We start from the raw sequence: 25,639 nt of genomic DNA, 5'->3' as shown, positions 1-25,639 counted from the left end.
CTGTCCAATTACAAGAGATGTAATTCAATAGCTAACCGGAAATCCGACTATTAACCAATCCGTGAATTCACAACTGAAGATTTGTCCAATCAAGATAGTCCATGTTCAAATGCCTTCCCACCTCATTTCCTCCTTCAGTGTTCATCACTCGGCGGTCTTATTGTGGCAGTAGTCCATTCAAACGCTGGAGCGGAATCGTAAGTTTATTTTAAAATCCGCATTAATGGTAGGAAATATATAATCTTGTCAGACTGAAAACACAATACTTGTCTTTCTTAATGTTTGGTCTTCGCTCTCTTGAAGCTGTGGATTAACGTTAAGTTTAGTTTGTCGGGGAAGCTAGTTACTGTTAGCTAATCAGTAGCTAGCTTACTAACGTTAACAAGTAAACTGGTTGTAGATGTAACACTCGCTAAATAGCTTTCAAAACAAGTTGACTTAGTCGATTGTGAAGTTTGTAAATGTATATATTTGTATGTACAATAACGTATTGTTAAACTGGGGGCTACGACTCATGATTGTTATCTTTCACGTGCGAGCAGTCAGATTTACCTAACCAGTGTCTGTATAGTTTAAGAACAGCTAGTCGTAGGCAATAAATAGTAGTAGCCTACTGTTAGTAACGTTAACTGTAGTAAGTTAGTTAACGTACATACCCTTAGAAGTCTGGCAGTGGAACAAGTAAGGCACAAAACCTTTATCATCTGTTTCTTTTTCCACACAGGAAATGGCTGCCCAGGACGTGAGGCTCAACCATACAATCTACATCAACAATCTAAACGAGAAGATTAAAAAAGATGGTAAGATGTGTGGAGATTGTAAGAAGTTGTGACATTGCACTCCCATGAAGTACAGTATGCATTAACCTTCTGCAAATGTAGTCACATATTTACCCCACTGTTTATGTTTTCCCCAGAGCTGAAGAAGTCTTTATACGCCATCTTCTCCCAGTTTGGGCAGATTCTTGACATCTTGGTCTCCCGGACTATCAAACTGAGGGGTCAAGCTTTTGTTATATTCAAGGAAATCAACAGTGCCTCCAATGCTCTGCGATCTATGCAGGGTTTCCCCTTCTATGATAAACCTATGGTATGAACCAGGACCATCATGTTGGAACAACACTTTCAAAGCTTCATAAACTAGGTCCTTAAAGATGGACTCCAGTAGTTTATTACAGCCCTAAATATCTTCTGTGTTCCTCTAGAGTAAAATCCCCTCATTCCCTTAAAGTGGCTTAAATGTCCTTTTACACACTTATTATGGGAATTGAGATCTATTTGTTCCTCAAGTTCAGTACCCTTATGATGGTCATAAAGGGCTGCAGTTTGAACTGGCAAACTGAGGCTGTGATTGGTTGACAGTAGATCCAAAGCAGAAATTCACAGCAATGACATTTACTGCTTATTTCACTCAATATGTTTTGTAAAACATAGCAGACAGCATACGGACTTGTTAACAAGGCTAAAACGTGATTTTCCTCAAAGGCAAATTTTCACATCACATTTTCATAACTCTGGTCTAGATTTTTGAAATTGGACCATTATTTTGTGTTAAACTGTCTTAATATAATCTCTAACAGCGTATCCAGTATTCGAAAATGGACTCCGACATCATAGCTAAGATGAAGGGAACGTATGTGGAGCGGGACCGCAAGAAGGAGAAAAGAAAGCCCAAACCTGCTGAGGTTCCTGGAGGGAAAAAGGGTGTTGCTGCAGCTGCAGCCGCTGCTGCTATGGGCCCTGGGGTACCTGCCGCTATGCCTGTAAGTGTGTCAAAACTTTGGCTGTTTGGTTTTCCACAGCTACCTTGCGCTCTGCTGTTAGAACTCTGGATTGGTCTAGAATGTTTTAGATATGCAAATAATTATGATCTGACCATTGACTCTCCCATGACAATGCAGACATATACATATGTCATATGTATGAATATGTGTACAAGACTCATCTGGATATTACTTAATTAGCAAATTATTATGGAATCCAAAAGAGTACTGTCAGACAAACCACTTTTTTTTTCAACTGTGTCTATTTGGTTACCTAAATGACCTTGGACTTAAACCCATAGAGGAGGTTGTTCATCTGATGGGTAAACAAAGCAAGATCAGACCTGCTCTGGAGTGAAGGTGCCATCTTGGAATGGCCGTGTCATTAATCTTCCTGCTGTATCCGTCAGGGTATGCCACCCATGAGCCAGGCGCCCAGAATGATGCCAATGCCAGGACAGCCTCCTTATATGCCACCTCCTGGTATGATGCCTCCCCCTGGCATGGGCCCTGGGCAGATGCCCCCTGGTGCTATGCCCCCTGGTCAGATGATGCCTGGACAGATGCCAGGCCAGATGCCCCATGCCCAGGCAGTAAGAATACATCAGACTTCTTTGTATATTACAAGGTTATTGACACTCGTGCTGATGTAGAATCTGTTTTGTCAACAGGTGTCCGAGAACCCTCCCAATCATATCCTTTTCCTTACCAACCTTCCAGAAGAGACGAACGAGCTTATGTTGTCTATGCTCTTCAATCAGTGAGTAGCTGTCTTCTACCTGTTTTCTCTCAAAACAGTCAGTGTATGTTTTTAGCCTTTGATACTCAGGACTCACTATTGAAAAAAGGCAGAAAAGAAAGTTGATGAATATTTGAAGCCCTTGTGTTAAGTTTCAAGACCTACAGTATTCTTCTGCAAAACTCATCATAACCAGTTAACTTATCTGAGTCAAATGTTAAGCGAGCTGTAGACATTTGTGACCTGTGTTTGTCCTCTGGACACTCATTCAGTAGTCCGTTGTCCTAAATAATTGCAACATGTAGTTGTGGACAGAAATGACAATTGCTGTTTTTCTTATAGGTTTCCTGGATTCAAAGAAGTGCGTCTGGTCCCTGGACGCCACGACATCGCCTTCGTGGAGTTTGATAACGAGGTGCAGGCAGGCGCAGCTAGAGAGGCCCTCCAGGGCTTTAAGATCACACAGACCAATGCAATGAAGATCTCCTTTGCCAAGAAATAATTTGTTACACACAAATGCATAATCCCCACCCTCCCCCGCCAGCCCTTAAACGCCCGCACCATAGACTGCCCTTGCTGCTTCATGCGCAACATAGACAATAACACAATGATTCTTTCGAGAGAACTTTTCCCATATTAATGAATTAGTCCATCACCTCTGTGCACTACTACTTTCATCTAAGACTGATATAGTCTGCAAGGACACTTCTATGGAACAGGTAAAATGAATTTCTCCTCAAAATAATACTGTGGGCAAATATGCAGCGGCCGTTTGGATAGATTCAGCAGGTGACCACTGGTATTGTCCAGGTAATTATAAAAAAAGCTGTCTGTCTCTCTTGGGCTCGTCTCTACATCATGGAGAACAGCATCTATGGTATGGTTTGTAAGTACAGATTTCTTTTAGGTTTTTGTACTTGATTCTGTTTTGATTCTACAAGCATTGCACCCAGAGTCTGGTTTGCCAGACATTATACCTGGAGCTTTTCTGTTTTTTTAATTAAAGATGTTTTGTGTTTTTAACATGGTGTCTGGTGTTAAAATCATTGTCTTTTGTGTCAAAAGTGTTTTATAGAACACGTTCTATATATAACATTGGTGACACCAAGGTGGTACAAGTGCACCTTTAAATGTGATTAGTTATGTACACATGTCCTGCAGGATCTTGCTAGAAAGCATTTGCTGGCTGAGCTTATCCCTTTGCTTTCATATTACTCTTGTTCATCTTTACCTCTGTCTAGCATTTTCAGTTGGAGTTTGCAATTGCATTTTTCTCCAGTCAAGAACCATGTGTGAATGCAGCATTCCTGAGCTGTAATCCAAAAATGTTACATTCGCACATCCAAAAATAGGTGCTGGTTAAAAAAGTATCGCTGTAGAACATCTCCGCACAATACAGTAGAACAGGAATATCCGCACACTAGCTCCCCTTTACTTGTTTATCTGAAGTATCACCAGAATACAGAATATTTCTGGTGATATTTCAAATAAACAAGTAGGCCTAAAGGGGAGCTAGTGTGCGGGCGTTCCTGAGCAGCCCATTAGCTCACAGGACCGATTTCATTTGCGCACTCTGACCATCTGGACTTCTGCTCTCATTTGCTTAGTACCGACGTTGAGCTTGGGATGTCCTGAAGCAAGAGAATGTTCAGAGATGGTTCATTGTAGCGCTCGCAGATTATATCGCGACTGCCATGTGACCTTGTTACTGTTTCTCATTAGTGTTTTGGGTCATGTTTACGGTTTGAAGGCCACCCTGTTCCACTGCCCTCAAAAGCAGCTTGGAAATGGTTCTAGAGATTCTCCAGTCAGATGAGTGTGGAAGATCATCCTGAAATGACGACCTGTACTGAGCAACATGTTCCTTGAAGAGACTTTCTGTTTTGAGCATCGTAGTTTAAGGATGTCTTGAACTGTGGTGGCAGTATAGGAATTATTGAACAAAGGCAGACAACAGTGATTGATCGGTCAGGTATGACTATGACTAATATAGAGTGGGGTGTGCGTATATTAAGATGTTGAGGTACAGAGTATGGATGGGGTGGATATGACAGGATTTTATAAAGCGAGGATGAAAAGAATAGCCATGAAGCTTTTGAGTGTGTATATTATGGCGTTTAATGCTTAGAAGAGCTGACAGTGCTTATTTGGGTTCTATGGTGGTCTTACAAGTTTGTAGTGTGAATGATATGGTATCTCAAATTGTAGATTGTACACGCAGGCTAAAGCTGTTTTAAAATGTCTCAGGATGACATTTTGATGGAAATCACTTTTACCAGTGAACAGGGAAAGTTCAATCTTCCTGAGAACAGTATAATTGTGCACATTAATGTGCATTCCTCCACATTTTCCCAAGGCTTGCTCAGTCCCCTATTTTGCCTTGAGAAAACGCTGACCTTAACTGCTGGGGCGGCAAGAGAGTTGGTGTGTGTGTTTGTGTCCCAAGCTCTTGGCGACATGCCTGGTCACTTTTGGTCCACCAACACAGCAGTCTTTGAGTTGAGCACGAGGTAGTAGTGCGTAGGATAATGACAGTGTAGGACGTTACATTTGCACTGAACTTAGATAAGAAATGGAGACCAATTGCATTCCAGGGAAGAAAGTGACAATACACAATGTGTAATTGATGTATTGATTCTAGGCCTATGGGGACCCAGCCAGTAAAGAACGCTTTAGGCTACATATGTTAAGTCAAGTCAAGTCAAGTCAAGTTTATTTATATAGCACATTTCATACACAGAGGTCATTCAATGTGCTTTACATAAACAAAACCAAACAATAATAACAAATAAAAGCATAGAAGGGCAATATAGTCAAAGAATAGTTAAAAGGTAAAAATAAAAAGAAAAAAGAAAACACAAGGTAAAATCATTTAAAAATAAAGGCAAAAGTAGTAAAAAAAAGTAATAAAAGACAAAGTAGAATAATTATCAAGGCAGATTCAGAATTTGTAACTCGGCACAGTTAGCAGAAAGCATCTGAGAACAGTTTGGTCTTAAGTCTAGATTTATACATATTTACTGTTTTAGTATGCATCAGTAGGCCTATTCTTCTTGTCATTACATTAGCCTTTTCCCCAATCTAATGTTGAAATATTTTAATGAAAAAATAAATAACAACGCTGATCTCAGATATGACTTCTGTCTGGATACTGTCTAAAAGTCCCTGCCAGTGCAAGGCTATCGTTCGAATCGTTTCACACTATGGGTGCTGGATCTGACAGGTGATGTGTGAACGCCCCCTTATTAGACTAGCCCTACATCTCCGCGCGATTTACAGAGCGTCCATGAGATGGCGACAATTACAGAGGAGCTCATATCTCCCTGGACAGAGTCTCTCCGCACTGATTGACCATTATTGTCCTATTGTGACGGATGTCTAACCTGTCTCGTCTGTGCTCCGGCCTCTCGGAAAAAAACATGTGATCTACTCCCACATGGTTTGGTTCAGAGCGAGTGGCCATTAAAATTCAGACCATGTCCAAGGTCAGTGCCGCTATATGCTAATCACCGTTGGCTGCTTGAAGAGCCCTCTGTTCTGACCATGGGTCACCACTCTCAGAAACAAGCGGTTGCCAGGGACGTCAGCGTCAGCAACAAGTCCATCCCAGGAGTCAGAGAGAGAGAGAGGGAGGGAGACGGAAAAAAGAGGAGAGGGATTGTGAAAGAGTGAGGGGGTGGGTGTGGAGAGTCTATAAAATTGGCTCATTATTTCAAGCATAAAGCCGTTACATTGTGCATGGACTTTGGACCGACACACAGTCCAGAGACAGGAGGAACTGCGCGGTAATTGAAAGGAAAAACATCTGACCATTCCAAAATAGGAAACGTTAAAGTGTAATTTTAATTGGATACCCTCTTCTGTCATGCTGTTTGTCCGAGACCCGGTGATCAGAGTGTGGTCAGTCACATAGCCGAGCGTCCAACGGAAGCAGGCCACAATGTTGCGCTGCCGACTCCCTCCATGACCACGCGTCACGATTGTTGCGCACTGTTCCCATTAATGTCGGGTGAGGGGGTGGTAGTTCGGCGTCCACAAGTAAAATGCTCAATCAAGCGTCTTAGGGCCATTAAGAGGGGCCCTCAATCCTTATAATGGCAACGAAGTAACCCAGTTCTGCTGGTCTTTGTTTTCACCCAGACCTTGTTTAGTTGAGTCAGTGAAAGAATTCCTTCTCAACTTTTATGATGCGGTGATAACAAGCTGTTTCATAACTGTGCTCCCCCCATTGAAAGCGTAGTAACGAGCTGCTGCCAGTGTCTTTGTCTACTCTTTGACAGGGACTTAATTGGCGCGGCAGCTCTTTGATCTAAACCAAAGATTAACCAGAGCTTGCGACTAAGACGGACCCATTATTCTATAATAGGACAACACACCCGTGAAAAACGTATTGAGACTTTAGATGTCAGTCCATAGTCTTCGTGGTTCGAACTGGTTTGAACCCAGTTTAAGTATATGTGTCTAATTAAATTAGGTCAACTGGAAATTGTGTTTTTTTATTTTAAAATCAGGAGACTCTCTTTGTTCTTCACAAGGCTGAATGCATCGATGTGATTCTGTCAGTTGTGTCAGAGACTGTGCCACAATCTATGCCTACCTGTGACATTTTAAAAGATGTCACCAGAGCGCAGCTGACTGCACACAGCCAGCCAGAGTTGACGGATATCCCCTGTCCGAGGACACACCCTCCTCACACTCACACACGAAACGCTCCGCACCGCGTTTCCCACAAAGTGCACCGTCCAGACTCTCACTTCCACAGTAGCGCACGCCCGCACTCAGCACAGCTCCACTTTCATGCTGTGGGGATCTGTTCCGTTCTCTTGCTCTCTACGAGTCTTCTGGGCGCGCCGAGTGAAAGCTGCAGCGTGCGGGGGTTAAACGCAGGGGGAAAAGTCGCGTTGTAAAGAGTGAGCGAGTAAATGGGATGAGAGCTCAAGTCACTGAACCAGCAGGTCGGACACTCAAAGCTTCTTAACGGCAGGTGGAGGGAACAGAGAAGGCAGTGGTGGGGGCAGTGTTTTCCCTAGAGAAGACCCACCCTGGATACTGCTAAGTGTAGGTTTCAGGCAACCAGGCAGGTTGACCACCTCTGCAGACAATTTCTACCACCTCTACCGCCACTATCTCTTTGACCATCACGATGACCAAACCGTAAATGAACCGATGAGAACCAACCAAGGAAACTGGACTCTCCACCCTTCCAGAACGCACGGTTTAAGTCCACCAAGCTTAGCCCTTGTTATGGAAAGAGACGCAGAGAGGGGTCAGATCAGGAGGGGAAGAGGTTTGGGAAATAGCTTAAGAACAACAAGACACAAGGAACGAGGACAGACGAGGACCATGCTTTTTCTTGTCTCTCTCGCTTTACAGTCACAGGTAAGCCGCCGATTAAGCGCTATTTTGAGCCGTCGTTTAACCCTACTGTGACTTTTGTTAGTTAGTGTGTGTGTGTGTATTTTTTGCAGACTGTGGACTTACAAAGAAGGCCATTCTTATGTTCTTCTTTTTCGGATTTTTTTGTGTGAACTTGACCGATAGCACCTGTTGTAGCGCCAGCTTGTTTATCATGCGTTGCACTTGTTGCTCCATAGACTGGCATATCCCTTCTTTTGCACGTTAACGTTTCATTGAATGCACCAGGTCTAGTGTATAGGAGTTACAAATTCACATTTTATAGTCTACCTAAGATGTAGAAATGACAACTATGAAGACGAAAAACAGCACGCATGTAACTACTATATTGCGTAACTGAGTTAAAGGATTAAATGGGCAAATAATATTTTACCTGTTCAGTTTTATTTTGATACTTTGTGATGTTGTTTTCTCTGCATTTTCATTTATGTACGGTTAATTGTTTTTTTTAGCTTTAATCAAGGTAGTCATTGTCTATGGTGAGACGTAATGTGAGAAGGCAATTACTTAGTATTTGCATCATTACCAGTCTAAGATCATGTCTAGTCAAATTCCATGCATCTGATGAACAGGAATACAGTAGCGGATATTTCACAAATCCAACAAATTTGAATAGTCCATCCTTATTTTATAATAATGCATAACAGCATAGCACACAGGTCATGGAGATGTCAGTAGATATGTTCACCACAGACCTGTGTGTGTGTGTGTGTGTGTGTGTGTGTGTGTGTGTGTGTGTTTCCTGGCCCCGGGTACTATTTTCGGTCTTGGGCTCCCCCCAGCCAGTGCCTGTGTTCAATTGTTGAGACAACCAGCGTCTCACGGCAGGGGCGCAGTCTGAGGCAGGAGTTGCCTTTGAGGGCAGCGATGGCATATGTGGATGCTTAGAAGCACACCGCTGTGCAGGCATACCTCTCCAAAGTACAAGGAGCGTGTGAATGTGGCCCTCCTATAGCCCAATGTGCTCCCTTTGTGCAATCCATAGTAGCACACGCGGTCTGTCGACTGCACCAGAGAAGCCTCTGTGCTGCACAGAGATTCACATTTCTGTCATTATCAGTAAGCCGCACCTCACTACGCCTCATCCATTTTTGAGACATTAAGCATTTAGATGTTGGGTTAATGCATAGAATAAGATATGACATCATTGAGCGTCCATTATGTAGGGAGTTCATAAGTTCATCATTAATTGATTATTGTACAGTGAGTGTAGCACAAAATTGACTATATCTAGAGCCATATTAATAGCTAGTTTGCATGGTGTAATTGCATTTTGAATGAAGACAGGAGAGATTTTGAGTTACATTACTTTGCTCAGAAATGAATGAGCCGAATGTTGACTTTTACATTCTTTTTTTTTACTTTATTGCCTTTTACATTCTTGTGTAAGGATACATTGTCTGAATAAGGCACAGTTGAACAATGCTCAACCGTCTGGAGTCAGTGTCAAGTTCAAGTGCTATTTGCCGGTGTTAGCTCAAAAGGAATCTGTAGTCACAGCACGGTCGATTGTTGCCGTATTCAGTTTTGAGTTAAGCACAGTCTGGAGAATTGGGGGAGCTGGAACACTGTAGCCAGTGTGTGACATTAGAAGGGTTTAATGGCCCCTAATGGACTCAGCTTCTGAGCTTGGAGACACTGTGAAGGGAGGAGAGAGGGACAGGGAGGGGAGGAGGAGGGGGGGTGTTGAAACTCAGGTATGATGGGAATGGCCATGGCAGGGGGGCAAACAGAGAGGAAGAAAGGGAGATGGAGAGTGATGCCCTGGCGGCTCTGTCCACCGCTCGTTTGAAGTGGCCGCGTTGAGGAGCCGGAGTTGGACAGTGTGCCGTGCGGCAATGGAGAGCTGACAGCCCACGCATTCAGCGGAGCCCTCTGTGATTCTCTCTATGGGTGTGTGCTGGTGGGCTACACCTTCAACATTGGTGTGCGTGTGTGTGTGCGCGTGTGTATGTGCACGTTTGTGTGTGTGTGTGTGTGTGTGTGTGTGTGTGTGTGTGTGTGTGTGTGTGCGCGCTTGTGCTTGTATTTCAAAAAGCCTGAGAGTGTATTTGTTTTTTTTTTGTTTGTTCACAGTCTAGGTGTCTGACCATGACCGTGATCCATGTAGGTGTCCAAGTGTGCTGGTGTAACTGCCAAGGGCTTTAGGCTCTCAAAAGTCTCAGTGGAGCTTATTAGCAGAAAGAAGTGTGTGTGTGTGTGTGTGTGTGCGCGCGCGCATGTCTTGACCTCTTATCTGTGAGATCGAAAGATGAAAAGAGAAATGACAACAATGGGGAAAGGAGAGCACACAGAGGGAGAGAGTTTGGGCACGCTATTCAAACAAAGGCAGAGAATAGAGTAGCGAGAGAAAGAAAGAAAGAAAGAGATGGAAGGAGAGGTGGTGACCATGTTCCCAGTGGTTACTGTCCCCTGGGAGACGGGCCAAAAAAGGAGGGAGTGATATCAATACAGACCAACAATAAAGACAGAAGTGCAGAGGAGATGGGGGAGGAAGTGACAACCACCGGAGAAAAGAACAGACAGAGAGAATACAAAGAGGAGGGAGGGAGGCGAGAAAGAGAGGGATGAGGATGTAAATAACCTACGGGGAGAAGATGGAGACAGATAAAGCGCAGATAAAGACACAGATGGAGAGGATGATGGAAGCAGCGGGATTGTAACTGTCCATTTGGACGGAGCGATTCGATTTTTCCTCCTGCTTCTGTGGGCAGACAGTGCCGTGAATCGATACGATCTGCCGCCTCTGTTTCCCCGTGTCCTGTTGCGACTCCTGTCTCTGTAGCTCTGTCTGCGAGGAGGAGAACTGCATTTAGTTTTAACTCTAACCAGACTGGAGAGCTTGTCCTCATGTGGCTCAGTCGTGGGATGGGTGTCGCTCCGTGAAATGTAACATTGCACTCCTGAGACTGCTGCTGCCGTTGCATGCCACAGATGGATACGTCCACAAAGCACCTCTGCCCCCCCATGACCTGTTTCTTCAAGCGGGATCATCATCCTGTACAGACATGACTCAGTTCACTTTCAATGAAGTGGCTTTTTATTCATCTAAAGAAAACATGTCATGTATAGATATTGTGTGTGTGTGTGTGCGTATGTGTGTGTCTGTGCCCATGTGTGTGTGTGTGTGCGTGTGTTTGTTGGTTGGTATCTTTGTGTTGTGCTGTGTGTGTCTGAAGAGAGAGGGCTGGAGAAAGACAAATTGTTTTTTTCAATGGGTGTAACCCTCCTGCAGGCTAAAGAGAACCATTATATAAATCTTCCGAGTTTAAGAGGGCGCTGCGGTTCTGCAGCATCCCATCAATCCTCCACCAAAGGTCATCATTTATCTGCACATTCTCCACCACCCAGACCACACTCATTAATATTTTTCGGCTCTCCCCTGTGGTGAAGTGGGATCTGGGTGGTAGAACTACCAGCATGGCTAAATTGTGGGCTCCCAAACGAGGAGCTTTTAAGTTCAAATATCTTTGTCAAACCGCTGATGGTAGTTTGGCCTATCCTCCTGAATATGTGTGATTAATTGGAGAAAATGTTTAAATGTGGCTGTAAGTTGCATCTCTGGCACTGATTTGGTTGCTGACAAATGTGCTGAAAACACCAATTGATTTAGTGTCTCCGTGTTATTGTTAGTGAAAACAACCATCTTTTCTCTTAGTTACAAAATGCTGTCTTGTCTCTTTCAGCTGGTGTGTGCGGTGGGCATGTTTGAGGTACAGATCAAACAGTTCCAGAACCCTCAGGGCCTTCTGCAGAATGGGGAGTGCTGTGACCTCCCGTCCAACAGGGGACAGCGCTGCCCCGTCAGTGACCAATGTGACACCTTCTTCCGTGCTTGCCTGAAGGAGTACCAGGCCCGGGTGGCCCCCACTGGAACGTGTACGTTTGGGTCGGGCAGCACGGCAGTCCTTGGGGGCAACTCACACTCTCTTCGCCACCATACGCATGACGGAGGAGAAGGAAACAATGGCCGCATCGTCATTCCATTTGCATTCGCCTGGCCAGTGAGTACCAATGCATCTCTGATGACTAACATCCTGTTACTGACCTGTTAACTACAACATCCTCTGTAGCTCAATATGGTGCAGTCAAGAGGAGATCAGTTCCATTGCCTGTTAATAAGATATGATGAAGACACAATGGTATGTGGACAAAGTTAACAGCTGCTCTGCTGAGGTTGGGTAGGAATCCATGGCAGAGCATGCAGAGCATCATCAACTGTGATTGAGCGGAACCATCATGGACAGAATCCTGTGTTGAAACCACCCTTACATAATGCTGTAATGGGATGAGATGGAGACCTAACATTACCTTCCTACATCATGTACACAGTATAAGTGAAGTGGGAATTGGTTTATTGTCTACAGTGATATCATTCCCAGGGTTACAATGGCAATCAAACATTTAATTAAATATGGAAATGTTTCAAGTTATGATTGTGCTATTCTTTTTAAGTCATCCTGATGGTTAGTGATTAAAATACATGAGCTACAGACAAAATACCAATTATTCAATTCAGGGAGAAACTAATGGTGTTTTACAACTGGACTCCACACAGTGATTAATGGTGTTTTCTTTGCACTAATGGGTTTTGAATATTTTTGTTAGTGTAACCCTCCACCAGCTCATTGTATTAATATAAATGACTTGGCCATGAAATACTGCATACTGCAGAACATTTGCGCTTATCATCCCCTGTTCCCAATTAGGGACAATTGATTTTCCTCAGTAGATTAGCAATAAAGACATAAACATATCTGGAAAGGCGTTGTTTTGCCAAAGCTGATGGAAGTTTCCTATGAACGTATGTGTGACCGCATTAGGGATGTTTTTGTCTGAGGAAAGTTCAGTGCTCTGGTTGATTACTGTCTTTGCACGTGTTGTGCAGTCCCCTCAGGAACACGTCAGTGTTACATTCTGTTGACATTTGACGAGTCAAAATGTCACATTATCAGTGGGGCAGAGAGTTCGTCCCCTCCTCCCTGCGCTCCAGTGGCACAGAGCGGGCGCTGTTGCTCCGACCCCCGGGCACAGAGACCTTGGGAGCCGGCGGAGTTATCATCTCAGCAGTTGGCTGTCCATAGTGAGGGTCTTTAAGCTGATTAAACTGAGCCTCACACTCATTGATTAGAGTGGATTGGTGGGGAGCGAGAGTGAAACTCCCGAGAACTAAAGATAGCTGCGGGGGTCACTACAGAAAGAGTGGGAAGGTGTATTAGTGGTCCCTAAGGAGGTCAGGGGAGATGAGTCAGGAGGTTCCTCTTGGAAGAGAGAGAGAAAGAGAGAGAGAAAGAGAGAGAGGATGGGAGGGCAGGATGAGAGGCAGAGAGAGAGGGCAGGATGGACTGATATGTGCCAGGATAGACATGAGCCAAACATCCACTTCATCTGAGATGATGTCATGCTATTCTCTCAGCAGGCTGATGTAATGTGGGACGGTTCTGATCCAATGGCTTTATGACCCAGACTTAATGATGGGACTCAACGAGTTCATGCGTAGATGTACCTGCTTTTGAATCACTGCGGAGAGTGGTTTTATGCCCTGAAATCCATTCAGTCTGTCCTTGAAACTCTGGAGTTTGTACACAGGCTTTAATGATTGATTTTCATCCAGGCAAATAGTGCTTGCCATGCTAGCCTGAGACAGCCTGCAGTGGAAGACATGCCCAGTGCATTTGCTTTTCAAATGCCTCGGTCACCTCACTGTCCCTCGCCCTCACCTTAGTTGTTATCTCAAAGGCATCCACAGGCCCTGTTTGTGTGTCCTTGGTCATCGCTTGGATGCCTGTTCTTCCCTTTGGCACTTTGGAATTCATTTGCCTTCTGTGCTGCTCTCTCACTGTATCATGTTCCCTGCTTAGCATCCATTACTAGGTGCCTTTCTCCGTGTATTATTGCTATCCTATCTATTATGCTAATCCTACTTACTTCAAAGTCTTTTCTAAGGCTCTGTGTTTGTGTTTGTTATTAGCAGTCCTGTTGTGTTTGGTGGTTGTATCGATCCCGCTGGGTTCTTATCAGGCCTCGACAGCGCTAGGCTCCTCATTACACTGTCAGGCTATTAATCCTACAATTTGGCCCTAATGGCCGTGGCTGGCCGTGGCCCACGGTTGTGCATCAACACTTCTCAACTTCCCAACTTCTCGCCACCAGAGCCCTTTCCCCTTTGCTCCGCTCCCTCAGTGGAGCCAAGAGAAGGCAGAGACACCGCGAGGAACAATCAACAAATTAACCAAAGGAATTCCACCACTGCAGAGTTGAACTAGGCACCCCACACACACACACACACACACACACACACACACACATCTCCACACTACTCTCCACTCCCATGCCCTTCACACACACACACACACACACAAATAAAGCATCCTGACCAGACCAAACAGTAGACCCCTATGTTGGTTTTGGCTCTGGAGCTCCTTGTGGTAAACGTCTCTAATGCATTGTTGTAAGCCCTTGTGATTAGCCAAAGGAGGGCTGGATGGGAGGAGTGGTGGTGTTGGTGGTGGTGCTGGCTGGTGGGGGTGGAGGGAGGAATGAAGTGCATCTCTCCCCGTGCCTGGTTGGCTGGAGGAGACACAAACGCTCCCAGTGTGCTGGCCCGGGGGAGCCTCATCCCTTCGGCCGCACCCATCTGAAGCATTCTGCTGGCTCTCCTCCTGTAATTAATGTCTACGGCTCTGGAGCCATGCACCAGTCGTGGAGGGCACCCAATCCCCTGGAAATGACTCGGCCGCCAAGCCCCAGACTGATGTCCTATTGTTTTGTGGGCTTTTCAGGGGGCTTGTTTGTGTCTCCCCTCACCACTGTTTTACTTCCTTGTTTTGAGAAGTCATTATTATTGTCTGGGACAGGGTTGTTTTTTATGACCTCTGGGTTTTGGGGGCGAATGTCTGCTCATAAGGAAGGGATCATAACGAGTGGTGCGAAAGCTGATATTACGTGCATAATTGTGTTTATATTGGGTTGTAATAATGTTTTCAATAATGTTCAAAGCTGACTGGAGCTTTGCTCGAATGCTGGGGACTTAATCTTTTGCAGGCCAGCTGTCCAGGCACTGCAGCACTCAGGTTTGTGTGTCCCCACAGAGGCCCTCTGGCATTCAGAGGCACACTCACTCACACTCACTCACACTCACTCACACACACACACACACACACTCACTCACTCACTCACTCACTCACTCACTCACTCACGCACGCACACTCACACGCACGCACACTCACACGCACGCACGCACACAAACACACACACGCACACACACACACACACGCACGCACACACGTGTGCACACACTCTTACCTGATCCATACACAACACAGAACAAGTCAAAGAAAGACAAAAAGGACGAAGAGATCATCCTTCCTTCTGCTTGTGTAACGTGGCCTTTGCTATTGCCTGAGTAATGCAATTAAATAGCAGACAATGAAATGTTTGGGAAAGCTTTGACATGATTTACCATTTCTTGCCTGTGGTTGGTTATTGTGTTTTTCAGTGAGAGTGTGTGTAAGGCTTGTGGGTGTGTGGGTATGCGTATACCAATATATTTGTGGTCATCATTGCAAGACAGTTTGTGTGTGTGTGTGTGCAGAAATGTAACTGCAAGTGTGAGTGTGTCCCACATTGACTGTGTCCTCAGGTGGAAGGGGTAAAGTGTGTGAGTGGCAGATCAGAGTGTGAGAAAATTCTCATCCAGAAAGCCAATCTGGATGGGTTTCAGGGCTGGGCGGCGAGGCCGTGGTGGGGATGGGGGTGGACTCAGGGGGCTGGAAGAGGAGATGCAGGCCGCCACTGGGCCAGGGAATGAATGGATTTCTATGGGGAGCGCCGTGGCTGAAAGAGCAGCATTATCTGGCCATCTTTGTGCACCGGGGTGGTGGTGGTGGTGGTGAGGGGTGCGGGGGGCAGAGATCAGGATCCCACAGCCCCAGGTGAAGAGACAAACAGGTGAGTGCAGTCATTATGAGGAAAGGTGAGCTCCCTTTACCGCTTTCCATCCCCTCCCTCACTCTACCTCCACCTCCTCCTCCCCCCCCTCTCCCTTTCTTCTTTTCTCTCTTTCTTGCTCTCAGACTCTGCCTCTCGCTTTTATATCGGCCTCATGTTGTGTGCTTTCTCCGTTAATCTCCTCGGGGAGGTGTGTGTCAGTGGGTGTGGGTGCGACGGCATTAATGTGCCATTATTTGGCGGTGCTGCTTGCAGCGCTTCTAGGAGTCGGGAGGCTTTGGCTGCCGTTCCGCACCGCGCGCCGTGCCGCGCCGCGCCACGCTGAGCTGAAGGCCGAGCGGCTGAGAGTGGCTCCCGGCATTTCCGTGATGACGGATAAGAGCGCCACTCCAAGTGAAGTCATCCTGAAAATCCCAGGATGTCCTGCGCCTATTCTGCGCTGTTCCCATGTCTCAGGATGGCCGACATGGCAGGACCTTTTTAGGGACAGAGTATTTTTAGCCCATTTTTCACCCTGCTCCTCCGCCCCAAATAAAGATGATAGACTGCTACTTATAGTTCGATAGACTGCTACTCATCAGTCTTATTGAGATTGTGGTGACGATAATTATGTATCTATCTAGTAATCTCACTTTTTAAGTGCTGTGAAGAAAGTAAATAGCTTATGGTATTAGAAGCTGGCCTGACAGGTCTGTCAGCTGGGGATAGTGGAGAATGCAAACGGGAGCGATAACCTGTATGGTTCTGTTTCATATCAGGACATGGGGTATCAGGTTGGGGCTGCATATACACATCACTAAGTGTGTGGAACAATAAAGTTATGTGCATATTGAACGCAGTATGTTAAGATAGTTGGACTGTTAGAAGTCATAATGGGTGATTTGCTTACTGAATGTGTGTGTGAGTGTGTGTGCATTCAGTGATTCGGAAAGAGAGAGGAACTGTGTGTGTGTGTGGGTGTGTGTGTGTGTGTGTCGATGCAGGCAGGTTTCTGTGGGCTGTAAAATGATCCTGCTCTATTCTGTTGTGTTTTGTATTCCGGGAGATTCTGCTACTGGGTTACCTTGGCATTCCTGCTGCCTGGGAACCACCGGGTGCAGTCACTAGAATTGGAGCAAGGGAGTGCACCTACCACATTTTTTCTTCTCCTTCTTTCAGCGTCTCTCTCTCTTTCTCTCTCTCTCTCTCTCTCTCTCTCTCTCTCTGCCTCTCCCCCTCTATATCTAAAGCTCCCCCAGGCACATACATGTAACTTCACACAGAGGTCGGAACACACTTGTGTGCTTTCACATGCTTATCCACCAAGACAAAGCTAATTCCATTAAGAATTACTTGATATGTTTAGTGCAGATAAGTTAATAACCTTGGGGACAGTAGTCTCGGGGGGGATGCCTTGGATTAATGATTTCATTTGTGTGCAAATTGGATTGAAATGGAAGTTTCTATATTAGGTTGGGCAGGGAAAAGGAGTGGAGGCTTTGCAATGATCACCTTGATGGGGACGGGGGGGGGGGGGCGGACACAGCTTTGGAGCTGTGTGTGTGTGTGTGTGTGTGAGAGTGAATGAGTGAGTGTGTCTACTGTGGTAGCACCAGGCTTAAGATTTTCTATAAAATGCATCGATAAGCTCTTGTTCTGCTTCAGAGGTCTGTTGGTTTCTTTTATCTTTCATCATCTCTCTCTCTTACCCCCCCCTCTCTCTGTTTCCTCCATCTTTTCGTCCTCCAGAAGTCACTCACGCAGCACCTTTCTCCCACCCACCAGTTCCCACCTCTCTCCTTTGTGTCCACACACTCCATCTCCTGAGGTGTGTTTGAACGAGGGTTCCTCAGCCTCATATGAATTGTATTTGTAACACATTTGACCTATGTTTCGTTCCTATATATCGAATCACTGGCATGCATTCCCAGTCCACACACACACACACACACACACACACACACACACACACACACACACACACGCATACACACACACGCATACACAGTCCACACACACACACACACACATGCATACCCAGTCCGCACACACACACACACGCACACACAGTGAGTGGCTGAGCCAGACGAGGTAATTTCCTGCGGAAGTCGGAGTCGGCGGTGGTGGCGGAGGCCTGCCCCATCTCCAGGCTTACACACCCAGCCCCGGCCATTCTCCTGCCCAAGGAGCCCTAACCTCCAGCCAGGCAATTAACCCAGGAAGAGGCTCGCGCTGAGACGGGATGGGATGGGTGGCAGGGGGGCGGGCGTGTGGAGTGTGTGTGAGTGTGTGTGTGTGTGTGTGTGGGTGTGTGGGGGGGGGGGGGGGGGGGGGGGGTTGGTTACTGAAAACAGAGAGCGGGAACGACTGATGGAGAGAAAGGAAGGGAGGAGTGAGAGAAACGAGAGAAAGAGTGGTACAAAGAGAGAGTGAGGGGAAAGGCGGGACTGAGAGAGAGAGAGAGGGAGGGAGGGAGAAAAGGAGAATAGGGGCCAGCTGTAATCACGTTTGGAATGAAAGACAAACAAAAAGAGAGGGGGGCCAGAAGAAAAGAGCAGAGAGATGTGCTTATTAGGTGGGGGTCAAGCAGGGGGTCAGGGCTGAAGGGGATCACAAGCAGACTCCGGGTGTGTCCTGTGTTTTACGTGTGTGTGTGTGCGGGGAGGGGGGGATGTATGTATGTATGTATGCATGCATGTATGTATGTATGTATGTATGTGGAGGAGCCTAGCACCAAATGTTAATCTCAGTATTGCACAGTAGGCTACTGTCTGAGGGCCTCCTGATTATGTGTGTGTGTGTGTGTGTGTTTGCATGCATGCCTGTATGTTTATAGTAAAGAGTGTATGAATGAATGTCCTCTCATCTGAAGTCTATATCTTCAGATGAGAGGATGTTAGAAGATCGAGAAGTAGTCTATATCTTCAGATGAGAGGATGTTAGAAGATAGAGAAGTAGTCTATATTTTCAGATGAGAGGATGGTTTGAAAGAATAAGCTAACAGGATTAGTCAGATTTTTGCCTTCATGGGTACATTCCCACATATATACTGTGCGATACACTCATTTACATACACAAGCACTGTCACAAAAATGCATGACACATCGCAACACCTGCTCACAACTGGACACCTGCGGCTTAAGCACACCCTGAAGCTTAATTTCCCTGTTGCCTTGGTGATTGCCTTGGACTTTCCCATGTCACATGGATGAGCTATGATGACAGCCAATTTGGAGTGCGGTTGTCATGGCAATGCTAAGCTATAGTGTGCTCTTGAAGTTAAGTAGTAGATAAAAAGGCGCGCACACGTGCATTAATGAGCAAATGTTTACAGTGATGAGAGAGTCGGCGCCGCGATTAGCTTACTAGTATGCACTCTGTGTGCTTAGAGGGTGTGAGAAGTTTCTAGAGAGAGGGTGCCCGAGGGTCTTGTTTTCTTTTAGTGAGGGATGTGTATCCATATTAGAGGCAAGGTAAACACACGGACATGAGAAAGCGAGGGAAGGGAACTGTAACGGTATTTTCTGGGTGTTTATTATTTTATGGCGTCTACATATGGTACATACAGTATGTGTGGCTGTGTGTCAGTCAGCAAGTGTGTAGATGTGTGTGTGTGTGTGTGTGTGTTTATGAGAGAGGGAGAGAAGGATAGAGAGAGCAAAAAGGAGAGATGTAGACCGAGAGGAGAGAAAGGAGAGAGGGAAGAGAGAGAGAGAGAGAGGGGGGAATTCCTCTGTGTGGGCTAAGAGCTCTTCCTGTTGCAAAGGGCTGTGTTTGTACAGCCTGGCTCAGCCGGGATATCCTCCCGTCCATATTTGAGAGACAGACAGAGAGAAAGAGAGGGAGAGAAAGGGGAGATAAATATGGAGTGAACAAAGATCTACAGAAAGAAGTATGGAGAGAGCAGAAATACAGAGAGACATACAAATGGACTGAAATGGAGGATTTTCCAGTGGGGTAAGGGAAAGTAGATGGAAGTAAGGGGGGTAGGGGGGTGGAGGGAGAGGAAAATGATCCTTAACAAAAGTAGTTATCTTGAGGAGGTTGTAAATAGCGGTCTTGTTCATCTAATGAAAGAGGAGCGGGTGAAGGGCTGGGGGTGGACGAGAGGAAGCTCATTTGCGTGATTCATGGCTACTTTAATACTCTTGTTGTTTTGGTGTCTTTGTCCTTCCATACAAACATACTGGGTCCCACAGGGCTCTGCCTGGGAGGGACATCTCAGAGGTTTACTGCTCAGCATCTGGGAGCCAGCATCCACCCATAGATTGGATACTGCCAGTGAAGCTCTCCTCCTCCTCCTCTCTCCCTTTCTTTTTTTCTTGTCCTCTATCCACTTTATTCTTTGCTCGTCTCCCTCAGCCAGCGTTTGTGGCCTCCCTGGTTAAAGCATCAGTTGGTTCTGTCAGCCATGGCTCTGGTTAGAGAATCTAGCTGTTGGTCAGACCCTTCAGGCTCCGGCAGGCGTGCCATGGCTGCTGGGTCGCAGCCCAAGACTGTGCGGATTAAAGGAGTTTGCTGGGTGGCTTACTGTTAATATATGCCATCGGACAAGAGCAGGACCTGAGCCCCCTCGGCCCCCCTCCACGTACACAGAATTTAATTTTGAGCAAATCTCTTCAGCACATATGATTTGAGCTGTTAAACGAACACAGATGTCAGAATTTGCTGTGATGTCTGCCTGGGGCACTAGCAAATGTACCTGGCGAATGAATGAACTGGAAACAGACACTCTGTCAAGTTCAACATGGCAGTATAAAACACACCCAGTGGTTCACATCTCTGCTAGACAGTTGACTTTGCGTTATCCATCTAAGTGTCATTTTATATGATCCCTCGATGTTAATGGCACTTTGAAGTTCCATTATGTCGCATGAATATTTGAGCTACTTTATTCTTTGCACTTAAAAGGGAAGGAGATGAATCACTGGGACATCGCTAACGGATAATTGGTTCTACCAGGCTTTAATAAGCAAGATAAAACGCTTTTAATCTGTCGAGCGAGACACCTGGTGTTCCAAGAAAGTGGGCCTGACACCAGAACGGAAATGTATGAGGCTGCGGAATAATGGCCCAGCTAGGAGTGGAGACACAGGATGTGACTCATGAGAGCGATGGAATACCTTTGCAGTCACTGCTACGCCTCACACAACTGTCTCACCTTCTCAGCTGTGTACTAGTACACACACGTACACACACACACACACACACACACACACACACACACACAGACCAATAACAACAACACTCAAAGGTGAAGACAGAGACAGCCAGGCACCACACACCTCACATTCTGCTTTGCAATGTCCCCGACTGTTCTGTACTGTAAAAATATCACAGCTTTGTTATTGAAGATCTTATCACATACCCTGTTTTTATTGTTGATGCTGCTGTTTGTCATCAGGTTATTCCTCACTTTGTGTGTGTGTGTGTGTGTGTGTGTGTGTGTGTTTGTTTCATGGTTGTAGTTAGAGGGGGCTGGGAGAGAGGTGGGGGACATTGTGTACTGGCAAAATTATGTTTGTCATTTACTTCTGTGCCTGGGAAGATGTTTTAGAGGCAATGGGTGTGTTGTGTTTACATTTATAGTTTGTAATTGTGTGTGTGTGTGTGTGTGTGTGTGTGTGTGTGTGTGTGTGTGTGTGTGTGTGTGTGTGTGTTGGGAGTTTAGCAAAGCCTTTTCTCTTCCTGATAAGCTCTTTAGATGTGGTGACATGTTGGAGTTTGCCTGGTAATGGAAGACTGATCTGTGAATATGCATGCGTGCGTGCGTGCGTGCGTGCGTGTGTGTGTGTCTGTGTGTGCGAGCGAATGCATGCATGCGCGTGTGTGAGTAGGTGATCCCGGTTTTTTGGCCGGCTGGGAGATTTTCCCACCAAACTCAGGAAAACTGTAGAGAGAGGAATGACGTAAATCAGACTGCACTCTCTGTCCCAAGCTACAGCTCTCACAACACAGAGGCACACATACATACACACACACACACACACACATACACACATACAGTGCCCCCCCCCCCCCCCCCCCCCCCAACACACCCGAAATTACAAAATGCCCCTATACACGGTCATACTGATAGCCTGACGAGCCAGACCCACATTAAAATGTAGGGTCTGGGCACTCATCGTTCGCAGTGCTCAGTCCGAGGGGCGGGATAATTGGTTGTCTTTCAAATTCCCTCTGCACGCAATAGGACAGCGGCAGCGCTATGAGTCCCATGCGTTTCCCACCAGCGGAGCTAGTTGGCTAGTTGAAACGTTTGCCAACTTAATAAAAGCTTAACTCGTGTCACACTGTTCGCCAACAGCAACATCCATCTTATTTGTTTTCAAGTAGCAGGGAATTCAAGCCAAACTCTCCATCAATCGTTATGTTAAGCCCACCTAACGACTCTATACACGATTTCATTGGCCTGATTGAGTTTCGATTTCTGGAGCTCACAAGCCAATGGACAGTTGCTAGACTAGGGGCGCGTCTAGATTTCTAGGCTATCATACTGAAGTCTTCCAATTAAAATTAAGGTATTTTATTGTGTTGAAAGACCACTAACTTTGCTAATGGAAACCGTAAACAAAGCTACCTCCATTTAGCTTAGTGCTGCCCAACATTGCTAGGCTACTCGGATCAGTGTGTTGCAGCCTCATTAAATCTTACTATATCTTATCTTATATCTTGGAGTACGTTACATCCCTTAATTGTTGATGCTCCCCACGCTCCCCATCTGGTGGAATCTATGGTATATCTGTTGCTGGATGCCTATAGTTCTGTTGATTGTATATAGCTGCCTGGCTAAACAAACTCTTTCTTATCTGTGCACAAACCGAATGTCTGTGGCTGATATGTGCCAGGTGTTGCAACTTATCAGCAGTTGCCGTTGGTGGAATTTTTTTCAGGTGGCAGAGGTTTCAGATGTCGTAGACAGGACTTTGTGTCTCGGCTGAGATTGACACCTGTATGGATGTCACCATTACTACATTCATACATACAGCCAGGGTGGGAAATTAGCCATTTCCACTGAGAGGTTGTTAGTTGAGTGATAAGATTACACTACTGAGGCCCTATGGCAGATTATAGATGTTTCAACAGGTCTGTTGAAGCCTGGCTGGGCTGAATTACAGCTGTTATTACAGTTTTGCGTTCTCTGTAATTTGATCAAGCTTTGATCACGCCATTATTTAGTAATGTGAACGGCTCTTATGTGATTGCATCCATCTTCACATTTTGCACATGCGTACATTAAGTCTCAAGAGTGCTCTAGAGTCAACAGCACTTCAGCAAGTCTGTTTCCTTTGCCTTTCCACCTCATCTGATATAACATCAGAGCTTTCAAATGCATACTAGTCTCTCACTTTGTGTATAAACTGCCACGCTGTGTTGTACATGGTGGTGGTATGAGCCCGTCACCCAACCTTCCTCTGTCAGACGCAGGCAGAGCACCAGGCAGCCATTAAGCAGATCCACCGCTGCCACGAGCGACACCAGGCCCAGGCCATTGTTTACACTACCTTTTCAGCCTCGCAGGGTGAGTCACAGCTGTGTTCCGCCCCGTGATTGTTTGATCTAAACTTCCGTCGGGTCAGAATGGCTGGCACGAGCCGCGGTGCTTACGCCTCTGGTTTCTGCCCCTGACCTCGGACGTGATGGACAGCGGCGGCCGACCGCACGCCCATCCTGAGTGTCAGCATGACTCACCTGCCCACGTGTGACCTAGACACGCCCCGGGGCTTAAAGCAACACCAAAGAACTTTCCCTCTGTCCCATGCACGCTATTTGTTTATCCAGCAACGGCTTTGCAAATAACGATGTCCACAGACAAGGTAGAATATTTTGCATGACTTATAAAAGTACGATGTATTGCGACATCAGATGCAAGTCAAATTTGTAGCTTCTTATGTCTCATTCCATCGAACTACAGATCCGCTACCCGATCTGACAAACTTACATAGTGCAGTTATAGCCGAGAGAGGGCCGCGAAGTGAATGCAGAATTGCCGTTCACCCTGTTACGAGTTGATGAACCACTGAAACGATTTTGGAAACATTATTTTAAAGTACAAAAATCTCTTTGGTGTTGCTTTAATTTCGGCCCAGCAGACTGCAGAGAGCTGCGGGCAGTTAGAGAAAGGGTGAGTGGGGGAAAGAGGAGGAGGAAGAGAGAGAGATGAAGAGAATAAAGAAAAATGCAGGGAATAAAGAGAAAGAGGACTATGGGGGGTTAGAATGGAGGAGAGGAAAAGAGTGGAGGGCAAGTGAGTGCTGGAAGTAGGCCAGTATTGAGATCGTTGTGTGCGTGTGCGCGCGTACGCGTGTGTGTGTTTTGTTTTTGTTTGTTTTTTATGTGTGTGTTTATGTGTGCGCGTCCGTGTATGCTTGTTTGTAGTGTTTTCTGATGTTTGATCTTGCGCGTGATGATGCACTTCCTACCCCACCTCGCTGGCCTGCCTCATCTCCTCTGACGGGATGTCCCAAAGCCACAACAATAATGGGCAGTGCAGCTTCTAGCCCACTGCTGGAACAATCTATTCATGGTACCACACCTGCTTACTAACCCCTCAGCCAGCCAACAGCACTGAGGACTGGAGGCTCCTCTGCAACCTCAAACCAACAGGTCACACTGAAGATCCAATATCATAAACTCCATCATTTGTCTACATTAGTGTAATTAATTTAGTTATGTCCATGTTCTAAAATATGCTACATGACCTTAAGGTACCTTGAGAAAGGTGCCACAGTATAATAGACCCATTATAAAGTTTTACGTTAAGTAATGAATGCAAAGGGAACTATGCCACTGCATCCTCTCTACGATTAGTATTCATTTATTCCTGAAAGAATCTTGGCCAGGATGTAACAATGCATGCCTTGTATACGCATCTCTATATGCCACAAATAGTTCACGGGAAGCAAAGAAGACATTTTCAAGGACAATTTTTATATTTGTTAACCAATTGTTGGTTGGTATTGCTTTGCCGTGTGTGTTTGTGTGTGTCTCTCTCTTTCTTTGTGTGTTTGTGTGTGTGCGTGCGTGTGTGCGTGCGTGTGTCTGGGTTTTTGTCTGAAATTAGAGCCCGTAAGTCTTCTATGCATTCTATCTGTTCCATCTGTGACTCAGACGCTTGTGGATGGGGGGATATCCGATCCAGGAATGCAGGAATGTGAGTGAGAGAGAGAGGGACCAGGGGAGGAAGAGAGACAGAGAGAGAGAGAGAGAGAGAGAAATAGAAAGAGAAAGAGAGCGAGAGAGGAGCGCATTGTTTTGACAATGGAGATGGAGAGATGGGGCTTTATCTTTGTGGCTGTTTGACGCTGAATAGGTTCTGGAAATCCTTCTGGGCCCTGCTGCTGCCACTGCGTCTACACTCTGTGTGTTAGAGAGAGAGAGACAGAGGGAGAGAGGGAGGGAGAGAGGGAGGGAGAGAGGGAGGGAGAGAGGTGGGGCATCACTGGTGTTTGTATGAGGGCAAATTGCAAACATTTGGCGAATATAATGGTGTGAGTTGTGTTGAGTTTATCACTGTTGACTTAGGAGAGAGACTTCCAGTGGGGAGCCTGGGGGGGTGTCAGGCTGGGGGGCCTTTGGTCCAGGTGCAGGGCTGCTCAGACCTGGAGGCTATGCTTCTGCATGTGGACGATTCGGCCTCTGTATTTGACAGCCTGCAGAGTATGTGTTTTGTTCTGTATGTATGTGTTTGTGTGGGAGGAGTATAGTATGACCAACACAGGGGGAGAGCAATCATTACCGCTGTCCTTCCTCAATCTTCCTCTCCATCTCTCTCCAGCCGACAAGCCCCCTTC

At 46.0% G+C, this 25,639-nt stretch overlaps 2 protein-coding genes across 3 annotated transcripts in view; both read left to right on the top strand.

Annotated features, from left to right (window-relative positions):
* The first annotated feature begins 51 nt into the window (after nucleotides 1-51).
* Nucleotides 52-3,524, top strand: snrpa (small nuclear ribonucleoprotein polypeptide A). Its single transcript, XM_042063340.1, has 7 exons — nucleotides 52-197; nucleotides 725-800; nucleotides 917-1,089; nucleotides 1,580-1,762; nucleotides 2,173-2,355; nucleotides 2,434-2,522; nucleotides 2,844-3,524. The coding sequence occupies exons 1-7, from the start codon at nucleotides 102-104 to the stop codon at nucleotides 3,001-3,003; spliced, it is 960 nt and encodes a 319-aa protein (XP_041919274.1). The 5' UTR covers nucleotides 52-101; the 3' UTR covers nucleotides 3,004-3,524.
* A 3,310-nt stretch (nucleotides 3,525-6,834) lies between these two features.
* Nucleotides 6,835-25,639, top strand: part of LOC121683621 (protein jagged-1b) — a 34,737-nt gene continuing 15,932 nt past the window's right edge. For both annotated transcript variants that reach the window (XM_042063327.1, XM_042063326.1), the window contains exons 1-2: nucleotides 6,835-7,880; nucleotides 11,603-11,920. In XM_042063327.1, the coding sequence (XP_041919261.1) occupies nucleotides 7,668-7,880; nucleotides 11,603-11,920 (531 nt within the window). In that variant the 5' untranslated portion in view covers nucleotides 6,835-7,667. The remainder of the gene's footprint in view (nucleotides 7,881-11,602; nucleotides 11,921-25,639) is intronic.

The sequence above is a fragment of the Alosa sapidissima genome, chromosome 15 (genome assembly GCF_018492685.1).
Source record: "Alosa sapidissima isolate fAloSap1 chromosome 15, fAloSap1.pri, whole genome shotgun sequence".
NCBI lineage: Eukaryota > Metazoa > Chordata > Actinopteri > Clupeiformes > Clupeidae > Alosa > Alosa sapidissima.
This window is presented reverse-complemented; position numbering and strand designations above follow the sequence as displayed.